At 33.5% G+C, this 16,212-nt stretch overlaps 2 protein-coding genes across 4 annotated transcripts; both read left to right on the top strand.

Annotated features, from left to right (window-relative positions):
• The first annotated feature begins 313 nt into the window (after window positions 1-313).
• On the top strand, window positions 314-3,385 carry LOC145115338 (mitogen-activated protein kinase kinase kinase 1-like). Of its 3 annotated transcripts, none has more exons than XM_079051612.1 (9): window positions 315-1,566; window positions 1,729-1,813; window positions 1,912-1,974; window positions 2,058-2,215; window positions 2,306-2,378; window positions 2,456-2,515; window positions 2,624-2,734; window positions 2,828-3,102; window positions 3,195-3,385. In XM_079051612.1, the coding sequence occupies exons 1-8, from the start codon at window positions 467-469 to the stop codon at window positions 3,011-3,013; spliced, it is 1,836 nt and encodes a 611-aa protein (XP_078907738.1). In that variant the 5' UTR covers window positions 315-466; the 3' UTR covers window positions 3,014-3,102; window positions 3,195-3,385. The 3 variants fall into 3 exon arrangements, with proteins under 3 accessions (XP_078907740.1, XP_078907738.1, XP_078907739.1); XM_079051613.1 differs by having other exon boundaries at window positions 3,192-3,385; XM_079051614.1 differs by lacking the exon at window positions 1,912-1,974 and having other exon boundaries at window positions 314-1,566.
• A 4,263-nt stretch (window positions 3,386-7,648) lies between these two features.
• LOC145117665 (large ribosomal subunit protein uL18c-like) lies at window positions 7,649-8,985 on the top strand. The gene is made up of 3 exons (XM_079053970.1): window positions 7,649-7,926; window positions 8,430-8,591; window positions 8,688-8,985. Exons 1-3 carry the CDS (start codon window positions 7,726-7,728, stop codon window positions 8,835-8,837), a joined length of 513 nt encoding a protein of 170 aa, XP_078910096.1. The 5' UTR covers window positions 7,649-7,725; the 3' UTR covers window positions 8,838-8,985.
• Window positions 8,986-16,212: the final 7,227 nt, after the last annotated feature.

Here is a 16,212-nt window from a genome sequence, read left to right as displayed (position 1 = left end):
AATCGACAATTCCTTGCTCTTCCTTTGTAACAAAACAAAACTCTGCATTTAATGAGCGAGGATGGACCAAGAGCTATCTAGAAAACGTCATAGTTATGGCATCGAATCTTATTAAGAGTACAATCTATCAATTTTTTTTAACAAGGGACCAAAAATGTGAATTTTACCAAACATAACGATCAAAACTATAATTTATTGTTTTTTTTAATTATATATTTGTCGAATTTGGTGTAGGTCCAGAGTCAACGCTGTTCAACGACCTTAAAGGACGCTTCTTCTGAATTCAGACAAAAGGTTATCCTGTTGAATGGTCCAACGTCCCATTGCACACTATTCATTTCATGCACAGTTAAATCTTCCTATTCATATATAGATATATACACATACACAGAGAAACTCTCTCTCTCTCTCTCTCTCTCTCTATGCTGGTGAAGAATTCTGCAGAGGCAAACAAAGCAACACGAATATGTCAAGGAAGCCCAACCGGTTAGGACCGAAGCTTGAACGAAGAAATGCAATCAAGAACATCGATTATGACGCCTCTACATCATCATCATCATCATCCTCATCCTCATCCTCTCATGGTGGATCAGCTCATCGTACTCGATCACTTGATATTGCTTTGCTCTCTGATCAAACTAGTTTCAGGATTGGAGGGATTGATGGCGAGGTCGACTTGATTTGCCGCTCTCTAGGGCTTTCAGGGCCGGAAGACTTCGAGATTCCGGCGGCTGCTTGGAAAGCTCGTAAAGCTTCCTTCCCTACGGATGTCGATTCTCCGCCGAGTTTTACGTTTCCTGATCCTGCTCAGAATGCGACTCGAAATTCACAGGGGAGTGGTTTGTCGGAGATTTTTGGAAGTAAAGTTAAAGTTAATGATGACGAGGTCAAGCGTGAATCAGAGCGTTCTAGGTTACCGCTGGCAGAAGAAGCTAGGGTTTTGCGGACAGACGAGGTTGAGGAACGTGATGATGATGTCAATGAATGGGGAATTAATGAGGTAAAATGTGTAACTGGTTCGCAATTGGGAACTGGTGTTGGCTTAGTTAATGCCGAGAGCTCTCCGGTCTTCGATGACGACGGCGCGTGTAAATCTCGTGCGAAACGTCATGTGGAGGGTCAAAGTGGAATCAAGGGTGTACGGCCGCCGTTACTTGCTCCTCCACCGGGTATATCAAAGTCACGAGTGGTGGTGGATAACCTGGGTTCCAGCTGGGAGCTAATTCGGGGTTTTGCTACAAAGGACGACGAAGACTCTGCATCGGCTGGACCAATTGCAATAGTTGGGGCTTCAAATGAAGATGCCAACACCGATGTTCATGAACAAATTGGTGTTGAAGAAAATCAAAACGGGGGGATAACGTTGGGAAACGATGCCATCGTTTCACCAAGTAGTTCAAATACCTTGGATGATGAAGATGAAGATGAAGATGAAATTTCCTCAAACGCAGCCACTGAACTGGAGGATTCCGATTCACCTAATGGACCTCTGAGGTACAAAAGCTGGCAGAAAGGCGACTTTCTTGGAAGGGGGTCATATGGAACCGTTTATGAAGGCTTCACCGAGTAAGTACATTAACATTTCAGTGCAATTACACTACAACTTCTGTCATCACCAAAAAGGTTTTGCATCTTTGCTCTATTGTAAACATGTCAAAGTGTTTACTTGATCATAAGATCGTTTTCTTTGAAACTATTTTATATCATATGACAGATACTTATTTGCAGACATGGAATATTCTTTGCTGTGAAGGAGGTTTCACTTCTTGATGAAGGAAGCCAAGGACAGCAGAGCATTGTTCAACTTGAACAGGTGATTTAATAATCTATAATTTGGTTCTTCTTCTATCTTCAATCATGATTTTCTTTATACTAATTATACTAATTTGTATAATTGTTTCTCCCCTTTAGGAGATTTCTTTATTAAGCCAATTCAAACATGAGAACATAGTTCGATACCTTGGGACAAATACAGTATGCAATTTGTCTTTTACCAAAACTGAAATTCCTTTTATGTTACCATATTTATATGAGTTAGCTTTTAAATGGTGTTTCAGGGTGATGGAAAACTTTACATTTTCCTTGAGCTTGTAACTAAAGGTTCACTAGCAAGTCTTTATCAAAAGTATCATTTAGGAGATTCCCAAGTCTCTGTATACACCAGACAGATTTTGAGTGGGTTGAGTTACCTACATGAGCGGAATGTTGTTCATAGGTTAAAGTTTATTCCTTTTGTATTTTATGCTAATTGCCAATTTCCAATGCATCTTTTTTCTAGTTTGAGGAGTTGATATTAATTTTGCAGGGATATAAAATGTGCTAATATATTGGTTGATGTAACCGGATCTGTGAAGCTTGCAGATTTTGGGTTAGCAAAGGTAACTAACTAACTAGATCCCTTTCTTTCTTTTGTGTCATTTTCTTTTATTAAACATAACACTGTTTATTTACACAGGCAACCAAACTGAATGACATTAAATCTTGCAAAGGGACACCATATTGGATGGCACCAGAGGTTTGTCTATTATTTTATCATCCCATATTTATTTTTTATATTAAAACATTGTACTTTCAAACTACAAAAAAAAGGTAATCGGATGACAATTTACGATTGTGTCCTTAGGTTGTGAATCGAAAAAACAACGGGTATGGACTTGCAGTTGATATATGGAGTCTTGGTTGCACTGTGTTGGAGATGTTAACAAGAAAAATTCCATACTCTCACTTGGAAGGGGTACATTAGAAAAAAAAAATAGAAAATAGAAAATATATCTTGATTCTTTTGAGATATTGTTTATAAATTTTATAATTGTTGTAATATTGACAGATGCAAGCATTGTTCAGAATCGGGAGGGGTGAACCCCCTCCTATTCCTGAGACATTGTCAGTAGATGCCCAAGATTTCATTGTGAAATGTTTACAAGTTAACCCAAGTCATCGTCCAACTGCTGCTCAATTATTAATGCACCCCTTTGTCAATAACAACAACAACAACAACAATAGGTCTGTATGAATTAAGACAATGATATCTATGGTATGTGTTGATTGATGATAGCATAGCAGCTACAAAGAAGCCTCTTACATGTATAATGATAATACAAGGCAAGTTTACTTTAACTAGATATGATTTTTTTTTTTAATTGAAAGAAAGAAATAAATAAATTGTGCATGGTTTTTATTGAATTAATCAGCAGCATTTATTGGGATGGGAGGAATTGAGAATTGTGAAGATGATGTGTTATGTATTGTTTCTCATGTTGATTTTATTTGTAGAGAGAGGGGTATGTTGTAGCTAGCAGATGTATATAACCAACCACCTTTGTAGAGTAATTTTGTTGTACATATTAATATCAGTATTTCTTGTAATTTTAGTTTTTTTTTTTTTTTTTTGTTGCAAATAGGCTAATATCATTCTTGTAAAAAAATGTTACACTTAATAAGAGTGTTTATTACTTTATTATATACAATGGTGTTTATTTCTATAAATTATAATGTTATGTTTTGTTTTTCTTTTAATTACAACGATGATACTGGTATAAGGAAGGGTGTTATTGTTGTTATGGTCATTTCATTTTTGATAAAGATATGAAGTTTTGACAAAGATTATTTATAGGTCATTCTAAAACAAATAAACAAATATATATATATATATATATATATATATATATATATATATATATATATAGGTTAATGATAAAATAGGATAACAAACCATCTAAAGTATTTTGAAAATATCATTAACCTTAAAAAAACATAGTGAACAGGTAATAAACTTTAATTCTTGTCGGTAATAATCATTTTTCATGGTTACAGTGGTACTTTAAAACAAAAGTTAAAGTTTTTATATATTTTGATAGGTTTTTTGGTTTATTAGTATTTTATATCTACAGACAAAATGTTAGTGATATAGGAATAATTTGGTGTACATTTGAAGTTAACAGGCAAAAAATTATGTTGCATCAATAGACAAAATATCGATTTATTATTAAAACAAAATATTATATTATATTATATTAATAGACAAAATATCGATTTACATTGAAGCTATTGAAACATGTTAGGTGATATAGGAATAATTTAGTGTACATTTGCAATCTTGACCAAGAACCTTTTACAAGGATCTTGTGGACCTTGGTATTGCTTACATAATTGGCATCCTAAAAAGCGAATCCATGGTTTTCAACACTTTTCTTAATATATGGCAACATAATCCGTACTCATTTTTGTATGACACATTATAATTATTATGTCTTTTGGAATTGTAAAAGGTCATGGCACAAAAGTATCATTTGCAAACATGCTCAATTTGATGTTGGGTGAATGAGGAGAGAGAGAGAGAGAGAGAGAGAAGGGATGTGCAAAGTATATGCTATCAGTAAATATATACATACTTCTTTTGGTCTATAAAATGGTTTCTTATGTGTTTCATCAATCAAGTGCCCTTGAAGATTATTTTAATGTATGGATGTATTACCAGGTAATTACTCCTTTGGCAGTTAGTAAGTCGTTTGCTAACACCAACTGCCAAGGGAGATTTGTCTTGCAATTCATCAATTTTACATATCCAGATATTGGGAGATTACTTTGTCATGAAATTTGATTTCCAATACTAGTCTAAATTGTATCTCTATGTACTATTTAGTGCCTAGACGTTCCAACTCAACAAGCCACATTGACCCCAAGTCCTATGAAATCTTCATAGTTGTTTCTTATAATTGCGTACATGGTGAAATGATTATGTTTTTTGTTCCATGTACTCAAAATCAATGGTATATAATCATAAATACAATGTATATTTTATTATTAACATAAGTTTGATACTATCACGTTTGGTGTATGGCACTTTGCAAACTCAACTAGTCAATCCTCTCTCTTTCTTTGATATCAGCCCTCTTGCAATCTCCTAAGTTTAGATGCTAATATGTAAATTGTGAAAAAAATGACTACTCTATTGATGCACAAGGACTACTTTACTCATGTAGTTGTTATTTGTTTTTCCATCCGTCATTGTGGTTTACTTTTTTTTTTTTTTTTTTACTTTCTTTATTATTTGATTTTTATTAGAATGACAAAATATTTATATAAAAATAAACGTTAGAAAAGATGATACAATAAAATTACAAAGATAAAAAGCACCACAACACCCAATCTAAACTATGTTTGGCCTCATGTTAAGAGAGGGTTGGTTGCAACATCCTTGTTTTTGGTAAATAAGTATGTATATTTCAGAATTTTATGATGATAAGTGACGATTACGGATATGCACAAAACGGTAGTTGTTCCTATTTTTTTTAGTGCATGTGTCTAAAATACATACCTTCACAAAGGCATCACAATGAAATCAAGAAATACATTATTTTTTGAAAATATATTTTCATATCTCAATAAATAAGAATTAGAGTCCCGATACGGTAAAAGGGTACGGGTAGAGAAATCATTTGGTGATGATTTATGTACTCAGATGGTTAGGAGAAAGCCAAACTGAAATCTTTTGTGGTCAACTTGCTGACTAACTTTCTGCTAACCTTTGTAAGCGAAAAAAAACGTTTCTATAAAAAATTGCATCACTTAATTCTGATATTCTATAAATTGTATATGATTTTTCCAAAACAATGTCCTCTAGCTGGAAAACGCCAGTTAACGAACCATTTGCAGTTAGAACTTAGAACCTAATTTGGATTTTAAATACGGTAAACCTTAAAACTTGTAAAATCCAGATATAGAATAATTTACATGTTTGGTCTTGAATCTTTGATGAATATAACACCATTGTTCTAAACTTCGCAATTATTTTGGTCCATCTCATTTCACTCTGATACCATCTACATTAAGATCCTCTCATGTACAAGTTACGCAACCTCATGTTAGTTATTTGGCCCCCATTCGCACATCCCTTATCCCCACCCCTTTCTCCATTCTCTCTGTTTTTTGTTGCACCCATAAAAACACTCAAACATAAAAATACGCGATGTTGTTTCTTAGTTATGATATGTATTGTTATCAATCATCCATTTGTTTGAATGCTAGACTGAGATTTTGTAGCACAGGTTGTATGGTTATTTGTCTATTTATATGACTTTATAAATGAATTTCTTGATTTTGATCTCATATGTGATTATCGGTCTCATCATTGTGATAACATGCATTAGAATTACAAAAAACTTTATAAAGAAGACTTGTATATTTAAAAAAAAATGTGTGGTGAAAAACTCATAATAACTTTCTAAATGGAGGTTGGCGCTTTTATAATGAATCTGATGCGATTTGAGTGAAGGTGTTCAGAATATTCATGGAAAACATTGTGGGATGGGCAGTGACGGAGCTTGGGGGGGGGGGGGGGCAAAGTATAATATGTATGAAAATTGGAGAACAGGGGGCCAAAGCCAAAATTTATAGTTTTGGGTCCAATATGTAAAAATTGGAGAACAGGGGGGTTAAAGCCAAAATTTATAGTTTTGGGTCCAATATGTAAAATTTTTAATACTTATGGAATAGTTTGTGACAAAAAAACAAGGGGGGGGGGGGTGGCACAGCCCCTCCTAACCCCCAAGAAGATTCGTCCCTGGATGGGAGCTACATCTATTAAACCAAAAGGTGGAAGATACGTTGGTGGTTAGGTTTCCTAGGATTTATGCATTGGATTTGAATAAAGATTATTGTGTTGCTGAAAAGTGGGTTGGTGAAGGTGGACTTTTTTTTGGCATCGTCCTTTTCGTGAAGGAGGTGGTATGGCTGCTCAATTGGAGAAACTTATGGAGTTATTGAATCAAATGAATTTTAGTAATTGTCCAGATAAAGAGGAGTGGTTAATTGGCACGTATGTGAGTTTTGAAGTTTACAATACCAGCAAACATACTGATTGTATTATGTTGCAGGAAGATTTAGTCCAAACTAGATGGTGTAGATTAGTTCCTTTAAAGCTTAATGTGCTCTTTTGGCGAGTCCGACAGACTTCCTACTAGAGAAAATTTGGTGAAAAGAAGTATTGATTTTCATTCTATATTATGTCATATGTGCTCTTTGCAGAGTGAAGATTGTTGTCATATGTTTGTGAAATGTGATATAGCTAATCAGATTTGGGATAAGGTTTTTTAAGTGGTTGGATCTTCTGTTTCCGTTGTTTAATGATATGTTGGAGTTGTTTTTATGGATTGATTCGTTGAGATTAAAGAATGAAAAGAAGAAAGTTGTAGAGGTTATTTGTATCACGGCTATATGCGTGTTATGGCAATATCGAAACAATGTCGTGTTTCAATCGTTCAAGACGTGGAAGAGTCATATATTTGAAAGTGTCGTTATTCATTCTTTCAATTGGTTTTTTCATAGGAGTAGTAGCTGTAAAATTTATTGGTTCCAACGGATGAAAAATTCTCTTGTGACTCTTTGTAATTACGTTTTCTCACTAGTTTCTTGTGTTTTTTTTTATAAAATTAAGCTGTTAAAAAAACTTGTTTGAATATAATCAAATCTATTTAACCGAAAATAAACCTGTCTGGCTCCTATAAAAATCAAATATTATGGTTTGAAGTTTAAAGGATACAATATGTCATGTAAATATACAATTTATGGTTTTATTTAAAAAAGAGAAAAGTCAAGGGACCATTTTGCTAAAAGATCAGTGCTTTGTCTATCTGCTCAATAAAACGTTATCTTCGTCTGTTGAGCAGGTGTTACAGAGAAAGAAGAAGAAGGAAGAAGAAGAGGCGTTTGTGGAGGAAGGCAACAATGTCATCGATTTCGCTATCATTTCTACAGAGCACTTGCTCCTATTCTAATCTTCATCAGCAACAGAAGCTCTTCGTTCAAACGCCATTGATAGCATCATCATCGTCCTCTCAGCCGAGAAGAACCTCTCTGGTTGTAGAAGCCAAGGCCAGAACTCGTCAAGATAACAGACAAGCTCGCCATGCTCGTCTCCGTAAGAAGGTCAATTTTATCCACTTTTTAGCCCTAGTTCCTCCAGGTCTATACTATTGTCCCAATTTTTATCATTTAGATTATAGTAGTCACTAATTAGCTTAAATTTTTCGCTTACTATTAGTCTATCTTAAATCAAACAGAAAGTTTGTGTTCCAGGTATTCCTAATTGTATAATTTGTTGTAATCTCCAATATCTTCATCAACTTTTGTGTGTATTTCATAGAATCTGTTTGAAGTATAAACGACGCTCATTTTGGCATCCAATGTCAAACCCTAACTCTTTAAGTTCCACTAATTTCCACCTTAATGATAAACACACGTAACAAAGAAGAAGAAATGAACAATTGTTCATTTGTTCCAACCAAACTTGTAAGAACTCAAGTTGTTTCATATTATTTGTTGACGCATTCCATTGTTTGAACCAGATGAAGTAATTTTATGGAGGAACTGTTATTTCCCAATTCCCGTTGCTGCCATTTTTACAAGACCCTTTTCTTTTGTTGTTGTAGGTGGAAGGGACACCAGAAAGACCAAGATTATGTGTGTTTCGATCCAACAAACATCTATATGTTCAGGTGATTGATGATACCAAAATGCATACTCTTGCATCAGCTTCAACAATGCAGAAACCACTCTCTGAAGAATTTGATTACACCTCTGGTCCCACCATTGTAAGTATATCATTTTCAACAAAACTTATCATTTATTTTAACATGATTTGTAAAAGCTATGAGAGTTGAGATTATTGAGTTTTTATTTGGTGTCAGGATGTGGCTAAAAAAGTAGGGGAAGCAATTGCAAAATCATGCATTGAGAAAGGGATCACAGCTGTGGCATTTGATAGAGGTGGTTATCCTTATCATGGACGTGTTCAGGCGCTTGCTGATGCAGCCAGAGAACATGGTCTTCAGTTCTAGACAGTAACCCATCTGCTTAATTGTTCTTGTTATTAATTTTCAAGTTTGAATCTTTTTTTTTTGTCAATCTCCCAACAAGATTTATTGTTGAAATATGCCAAAGTTGCATATATTTGTTATTAGTGTTCAATCTTCCATCTATTCTCAATTTGTGTTTGTTTTGCTTACTAATTGTGAAGTTATTTTAATGAAATAGGTTATGCCTTGTGATGCAAAATTTATTAGTTAATTTTCTGTTCACAATCTATAGAATGGAATATTGTAGTTTTTATAGTTACTAAAAACATATTTTCTGTTTGTTTTTTAATGTTAAAATATATACTAAAATCTAAATAAACTCATTTTTCTTAAACTTAAAAGAGGTTTTCAATACTCTTATGACTTTATTATAGATAATTAACAAATCTAAATCATGACTTTATTATAGATAATTAACAAATCTAAATCAATTTTATGTATTATTATATAAAAAGTGAAAATAAAATTATATGAATTAACGATAAAAAACCAATAAGCTTTAATCACAAATTTATGTCTAAATATTGTAATTAGGGATCAAAGAATTTGACACATAAAATGGATGTAAATAAACTTCGGTTTTAAAATGAAATTTTCAAACTTTTCATTTCATTTTTTTAATTAAATCAATTAAAAATTTATCATAATATTTTTCCTAAGAAATGATTGATACATCATTAACTAATGTTTTATAAAACTTGGCACAAAAAATATAAAACAATATTAAGATTTTTTTCGTATTTATATAAACAGCTCCAACAATCAATTAGTATTGTAATTAAATGTTTATTTATAAATTTGTTACAAAGGTGTGGTCGAACCTTTTTTCTTGAAGTATTGTAACTTTTTTTTTCAAATTATTTATCATAGATAAAGTTGGAATAAATCTAAGTTAAAAAAAAAAAAACGAAGATGTATGTGTTTTTTTAGACTTGAAGATGTTAGAAGACTCTGGTTCATGTCTGCGCCAAGAAAAAGACGCGCATACATTTTTGGGTCCGCGGTCTTCATAAAATCAAACAGTCTGCAAAGGTTAATGTTTACGCGTGGTCTGCGCGACGCGTACAGAAGAAGCCAAGAAGATCTACAGACAAAAAACAAACTACACCTAAATGAAGAAGCAGTTTGGTTAAATAGGCATACAACCATAGGGATGAGTTATAAAATCGGAACCGGTATAACCGAAAAATGCTTTGTCGGTCCGGGTATTGGGTTCCAAAATTAGTTTTATCCGGGTTCCAGGATGGGTCCAACGGTTCCGGGTATTCCGGGTAAAAAAATACGGAACCGGTTTCTGGAACCGGATATGTAAAACAACCGGAACTGGGTTAATGGATCGGAACCGGTTTAATGGGCCGAGGAACCGGAAACAAAGGGTTATCAAAAATATATGGCTCATCTGTCTCTTTTCTTGCTCGACGCGACGACAAGGCTTCTCAAAAAAAAATCTCCTCATTCTGCTGTAATCAACATCGACTAGAAAAAATCAACGAGATTTTTTTGCCCTTCACTGTGATCGACGACAAGAGTCTTGGTGGACTAGAAGAGGGACTCAAAACAAAAAAGTTATTCTCATCTATGTGATCCACATTGTCGATCACATATTCACATTCCCTTTAGTAATTAATTAAAAAAAAATGCAAGAGCACCTTAATCTAATTTTGTTACTTATACCTTATGTGGCATCAGTTTGTAAGGCTACCATTAGTTACATTACTATGAAAAAAATCAAATGTGTTAAGTTGTAATTAATGGATACAAGAAACAGATAATGCAATTATATTTGATAGATATCGAAAGCAAGGTCATGAGTAGGTTAATACCAAACAAGCAGAGGCCTAAAGTCAAGAAGATAAAACCCAAAAAGGGTAAAATGGTCAAAAACACAAAAAAAAAAAAAAAAAAAAAAAAATCTACCCACCAGCAACCTTGAAAGCAAAATGCACCAGAAAATTGAAAATGGATGTAACGACTAACGAGGTTGAAAATACCAATTAACCTGCACCAAAACAAACAGCCCCACACCAAAATCGCCAAGCAGGGGCGGTTCTAGACTTCTAGTATAGGACACACAGTAGTGGCCTGTGCAACCTCTGATTTTTTCAGACGCAGTGCAAAATTTCTTCGAAATTTTTTTTCTATTGTGCAACCTCTGACTTTCCCGTACAACCCTTAACTTAAAATCTTGTGTCCGCCCCTATCGCCAAGCCTAGGTAAAATGGTCAAGGTGTAGCAAAGAACTCCCACTAACAATTACCAAATAACCAGCAACTAACAGCAAAAACAAGACTAGAGATAAGCTCATCCAAAATGCCAACAGCTCCATGAACATTGGAGATGATGATTAAGAAAATGCCCACACACGGCAAGCCCAAATCAGGGGCAAAAACGTAAGAGAGGCAAAATGTGAAAGTATATGAAAATCATATTATTTATGGCATTAAATTATTGTGAAAAAATAATATACGAATCCGGTTTCATTTACGGGTTTCCGGTTATTTCTGGGTCTAATATACGAATATGGTTCCAATTAGCAATTTCCGGTCCAACCGGTTCCATACCCTCTATATACCCGGTTTAATACCCGGAACCGGTTACCGTATACCGGTCCGGTTCTCGGTTCTTATAATCCTTCAATTCCGGTTTCCGGGTTTCCTGGGTCCGGGTAAACCGGTCCCTTTTTTAACCCACTTTCATCCCTATAAAATCATATTGATCCAACATGTTAACTAAACAGCTTATATATTTTTGTGAAAACTTGAAAAGTACATATGCAAATTAGGTTATTTTTTTGTGTGATATAAGGGTTTCATTGATAACAATTAGCAATAGACAAATTGATTATATTCAGTGTTGTAGAAATCGGCAATTAATCGTTTGGCGGCCTTGAACGGATTATGATTAGGTTGTTTGTTGGAAATTGGTCAAAATCGGTCAAACTTGGGTTTGGCGGTCATATGCGGAGAATATTTAAAAAATTCAAAATTTTAATTTTCAAATATTACACCAAAATTTTAAATTTTCAAATTTTTAAAATTTAAAATTTTCAAGTACTTATTTTTTTAGGATACATTAATTTTTTAAATAATTTTATTAATAATTTAGGGTCCCCGTTTAGTTCGATTAATCGTTTAACGTCAGTCGACCGTCGAATGATTTTCACAACCTTAACTAATTAAATAGTGGGGACCATAGTGTATTACGAATCATCATAAAGTTGAGTGTTACAGTTACCTTGCTGGGTGGCAGGGTCTGATGTGTTTTCTCTCACTCTGTGGTTATGTGTGAACTCATTTTCGTTTATTATTGATCTTTAGTCTAAGTAAGCAAATCAAAGCAGTTGCTGGAGAGAGGTAAAACACCTGGGCTAAGCCTTTTGGCAAAAGTGTACTAATTTTGTATAAATGTTTAAAAATATCAAATGATGATAAAAACACCTGCAATATTGGTATTCTGTTAATTAGCTCCAAAATCTTATTGTATAAAATTTATAAACAGTTAGTTTAATGTAACTATTTGTTAATATAATAAAAAAGTTTAATCTAGAAAAAAAAACCCTAGAAATTCAACGTCTTATACCCTAATAGAAAATTTTGATATAATTATGATTTTAAAAATCGTTTGTACGTTAGATACTTAAGAGTCAAATCTCCACAACTAGGTTTCTCATTTTAATATAATTTACGTTTTTCCATTTTTTATCTTAATTATATATGCATCTCTACTTATACACAATAAAAATACGTTTTTATTTATTTTAGGAAAAATGACTTAATAAAATAATATATTTTTTATTTTGTATATATTTAATCATTGATTTTTTTTTTGTGCACATTTAACCATTTAACTTGTTTTTTTTATCCACGTCCAGTCTTTAATGTTTTTTAACACATTTAGTCTTTATGATCAGTTTCTTTAGGTTTTGTTCTCAGCATCCTACAGGCAATCATTAATTAAATGTTTTCATATTTTGCGCGTTTTCATTTATATCAGTAACTTAATTCATAAATCGGTCAAATAATGTTGGTGCCCTATCTCTATAGCAAAAGAACACCCTGGAAAAAAGTTTCATCTATCTCTATAGCTGACAACGAGATTCTTTGTGATTGCTTCCTCCCAACTCCAATTTGCACTTCCAAGACAAAGAATTTCGTTGTCTGCTATGAAGATAGATGAAACTGAAGTCGAAGACATCTTCTGCTTGAAGAAAAATAAGACACCAACATTATTTGACCAATTAATGAATTAGGCTACCGATATAAGTGAGGAACAAGCCACGAATGAGAACAACTCATTAATGATTTTCAAATGTAGGATATCATGAGCAAAACTTGAAGAAACCAATCATAATGACTAAATTTGTACAAAAGCATTAATGACTAAATGTGTAAAAACTGAAAATTATATTACTTTATTAAGTCATTTTTTCGGTTTTATCTGGAGTAACCGGTCATAAGGATTGGATGTGAAAAAAAAAACAAGTTAAATAGTTAAATGTGGATAAAAAATCAATGACTTAATGTGTACAAAATAAAAAATAAATTATCCTATTAAATCTTTTTTCCTTTACTTTAAACCAAAAAAAAATTACAACAATAGTATTATAATCAATAGATAGTAAAAATAACAATAAAGTAAAAGTTTATATAATAAGATTAAAGAAAAACAAAGATACCATTAGTAATTAAAAAAAAAAGATATCTTGATTCTATATTTTAAATAATTTATTGTTAAAATATTAAATTGATAAATAAAGATATCATTAGTAAATCCCTTATAAGGTTGTAGGGAGTGGTAACATGCTTAGCATGTTGCCACATAAGATTTTCTAAAGCCACCTAGGATAGAGAGAGTGGTAGCATCCAAGTTGTAAAAGATAGGGAGTGATAACATTAAATATTTGTGTTTTAATTTTTTTTTTAAAGAAAAAAACAGAAAAGAAAAAAAAAACCAAGTCAATCAAAGCCATTTGTTTTCTCTTCATTCTCTCTTTCCTCTTGCTATATGGTTGGCGAGATATTTTTGGCGAGCTCCTTAACACTTTGAAGGGAATGGATTTGGCAATCTTAACGAGCAGGAGGCGAGTCCCTAGTGAGGGCCACTCCCTCCAGCCTAAGGAATACTTAACGAGTCAAAGATAGTCACATCATCACCAACGTTAGAAAATAGTGTTCACATGTGTATGTGTGCTTGAGAGAGAGAGAGAGAGAGAGAAAGATCCTTTTTAATGTCCTATAAATGGACTTACACCACTACACACTCACTGGTTATAGGAAATAGTGTTGGGTTTGTCACATCATCTCAATTTTGGATGTTACACTACCACTTCATATAGCGTTAAAAGGTGTTTGTTTAGCATTACAACTTTTACATTTTAGAATAACTATAAACTAATGGAAACTGTGGAAAAGTTGCCTCCAAAATTAGCAAGTGGCAAATAATTCAGGTGTTATTTCAGTAACTTATCATTTACTATTCATAGTTTGACTATGAATAGTAATATATATGTTAATTGAAATGAAATTGGACGTCTATCTTTCACTATTCATAGCTTGACTATGAATAGTAGTATATATATGTGAATTTGATTTGGACGGTGAATTTTTGGTAGGCGCCTACAATTGAATTCGGACGGCACATTTTTTTCTACAATTCATATTATATTGTTTTTGGCTATAAATAGCCTAAGCCATGAACCAGAGAAAATAACCCAACAATCAAAATATATATATATAGTAAAACATTACATATATATATATATATATATATATATATATATATATATATATATATATATATATATATACTGATACACCACCATATATTTTAGCCCTCTCACTCTATTTGTAATCTCTTTCATAATCCCTGTAAACACTGCAAATTATAGTGAATTGTTTCTCGGCTTCCTCCGCCCGTGGTTTTTTCCCGATTTGGGTTTCCACGTAAATTCCTGTGTCTCTATTCTATTTATTTTACTCGTATTTCGTTGTGATTATTACGCTTTGATAATTTTTGATCCCATTCCGCATTGAGCTAATATTATTTAAGTCAATTTGGATCCGTCGTATTTCACAACAATTGGTATCAGAGCATCCGGGTTGTAATATTAGCTCATTGGGATCATTTTATCAAGTAATTAATCATGTCTTCGGTAAAATACGATATTCCACTACTGGATCGTAACACACGATTTCCGTTGTGGCAAGTAAAGATGAGAGACATTCTCATTCAGATGGATTTACACAAGGCGCTTTTGGATTTCAATAAGATGCCCGATACATGGACCGAAGAAGAAAAGGAGATGAAAGATCTGAAGGCTTTATCCCAGATTCGTTTGCACTTGTCAAACGATGTTTTGCAAGATGTTCTAAAAGAAACGTCAGCGGCTTCTTTATGGCTAAAGTTGGAGCAACTGTTGATGACCAAGAGCTTACCAAAAAAGTTGCATTTGAAGCAACGGTTGTTCAATCTCAAGATGATTGAAGGAGGCTCTTTAACTGAACATATATCCACATTTAAAGAGTTAGTAAATAACTTAGAGAATATGGATGTTCAGTATGAAGATGAAGACTTGGCTTTATTCTTACTGTCGTCGTTGCCAGAATCCTATAGCCATTTTCGTGATACTATTATCTATAGCCGTGACACTTTAGTTTTAGATGAAGTCTATACAGCTTTGGATTCCAAAGAGAAGATGAAGCATATTACTGGTGGTGGTTCAAGTGATGCTAAAGCCGAAGGTTTGAATGCCAGAGGAAGAACAACAGAGAGAAGTAGAACTTCTCAATCTTCCAACAGAACCAGATCCAAATCAAAAGGCAAACGAAAGTTTTGCAACTATTGTCACAAGAAGGGACATGTGCTTGAAGAATGCTTCAAGTTGAAGAATAAAGAAAAAGAGAAGACGGCAGCAAATGGTAAACAAGCTAGCACTTCGGGTGAAGCCAATGTAGCTGAGGTGGAAGGTATTGGAGAACTTTTGACAGTTTATTCAGATAAACTGGATTCCACTGGTGATTGGATACTCGACTCTGGTTGTACTTTTCATATGTGTCACAACAAAAGTTGGTTTTACACATTTGAAAAGGTTAACCAGGGCTATGTGTTGATGGGTAACAATACTACATGTCCAGTTCTTGGACATGGTTCAGTTAGGATCTGTATGTTTGACGGAGTTATTCGAACCATGGGGGATGTTAGATATGTTCCTGACCTCAGAAGAAACTTGTTATCTCTCAGTTCCTTTGACAAAAGGGGATACGAGTTTGCTGGTAAAGGTGGAGTTCTCAGGGTTTTCAAAGACGGCTCCGACAAACTGAGAGCCAAACGAAAAACCTCAGATCTTTACTTTCTTGAC

The sequence above is a fragment of the Lactuca virosa genome, chromosome 5, assembly GCF_052849685.1.
Source record: "Lactuca virosa cultivar CGN04683 chromosome 5, Lactuca_virosa_CGN04683_v6, whole genome shotgun sequence".
Lineage (NCBI taxonomy): Eukaryota > Viridiplantae > Streptophyta > Magnoliopsida > Asterales > Asteraceae > Lactuca > Lactuca virosa.
This window is presented reverse-complemented; position numbering and strand designations above follow the sequence as displayed.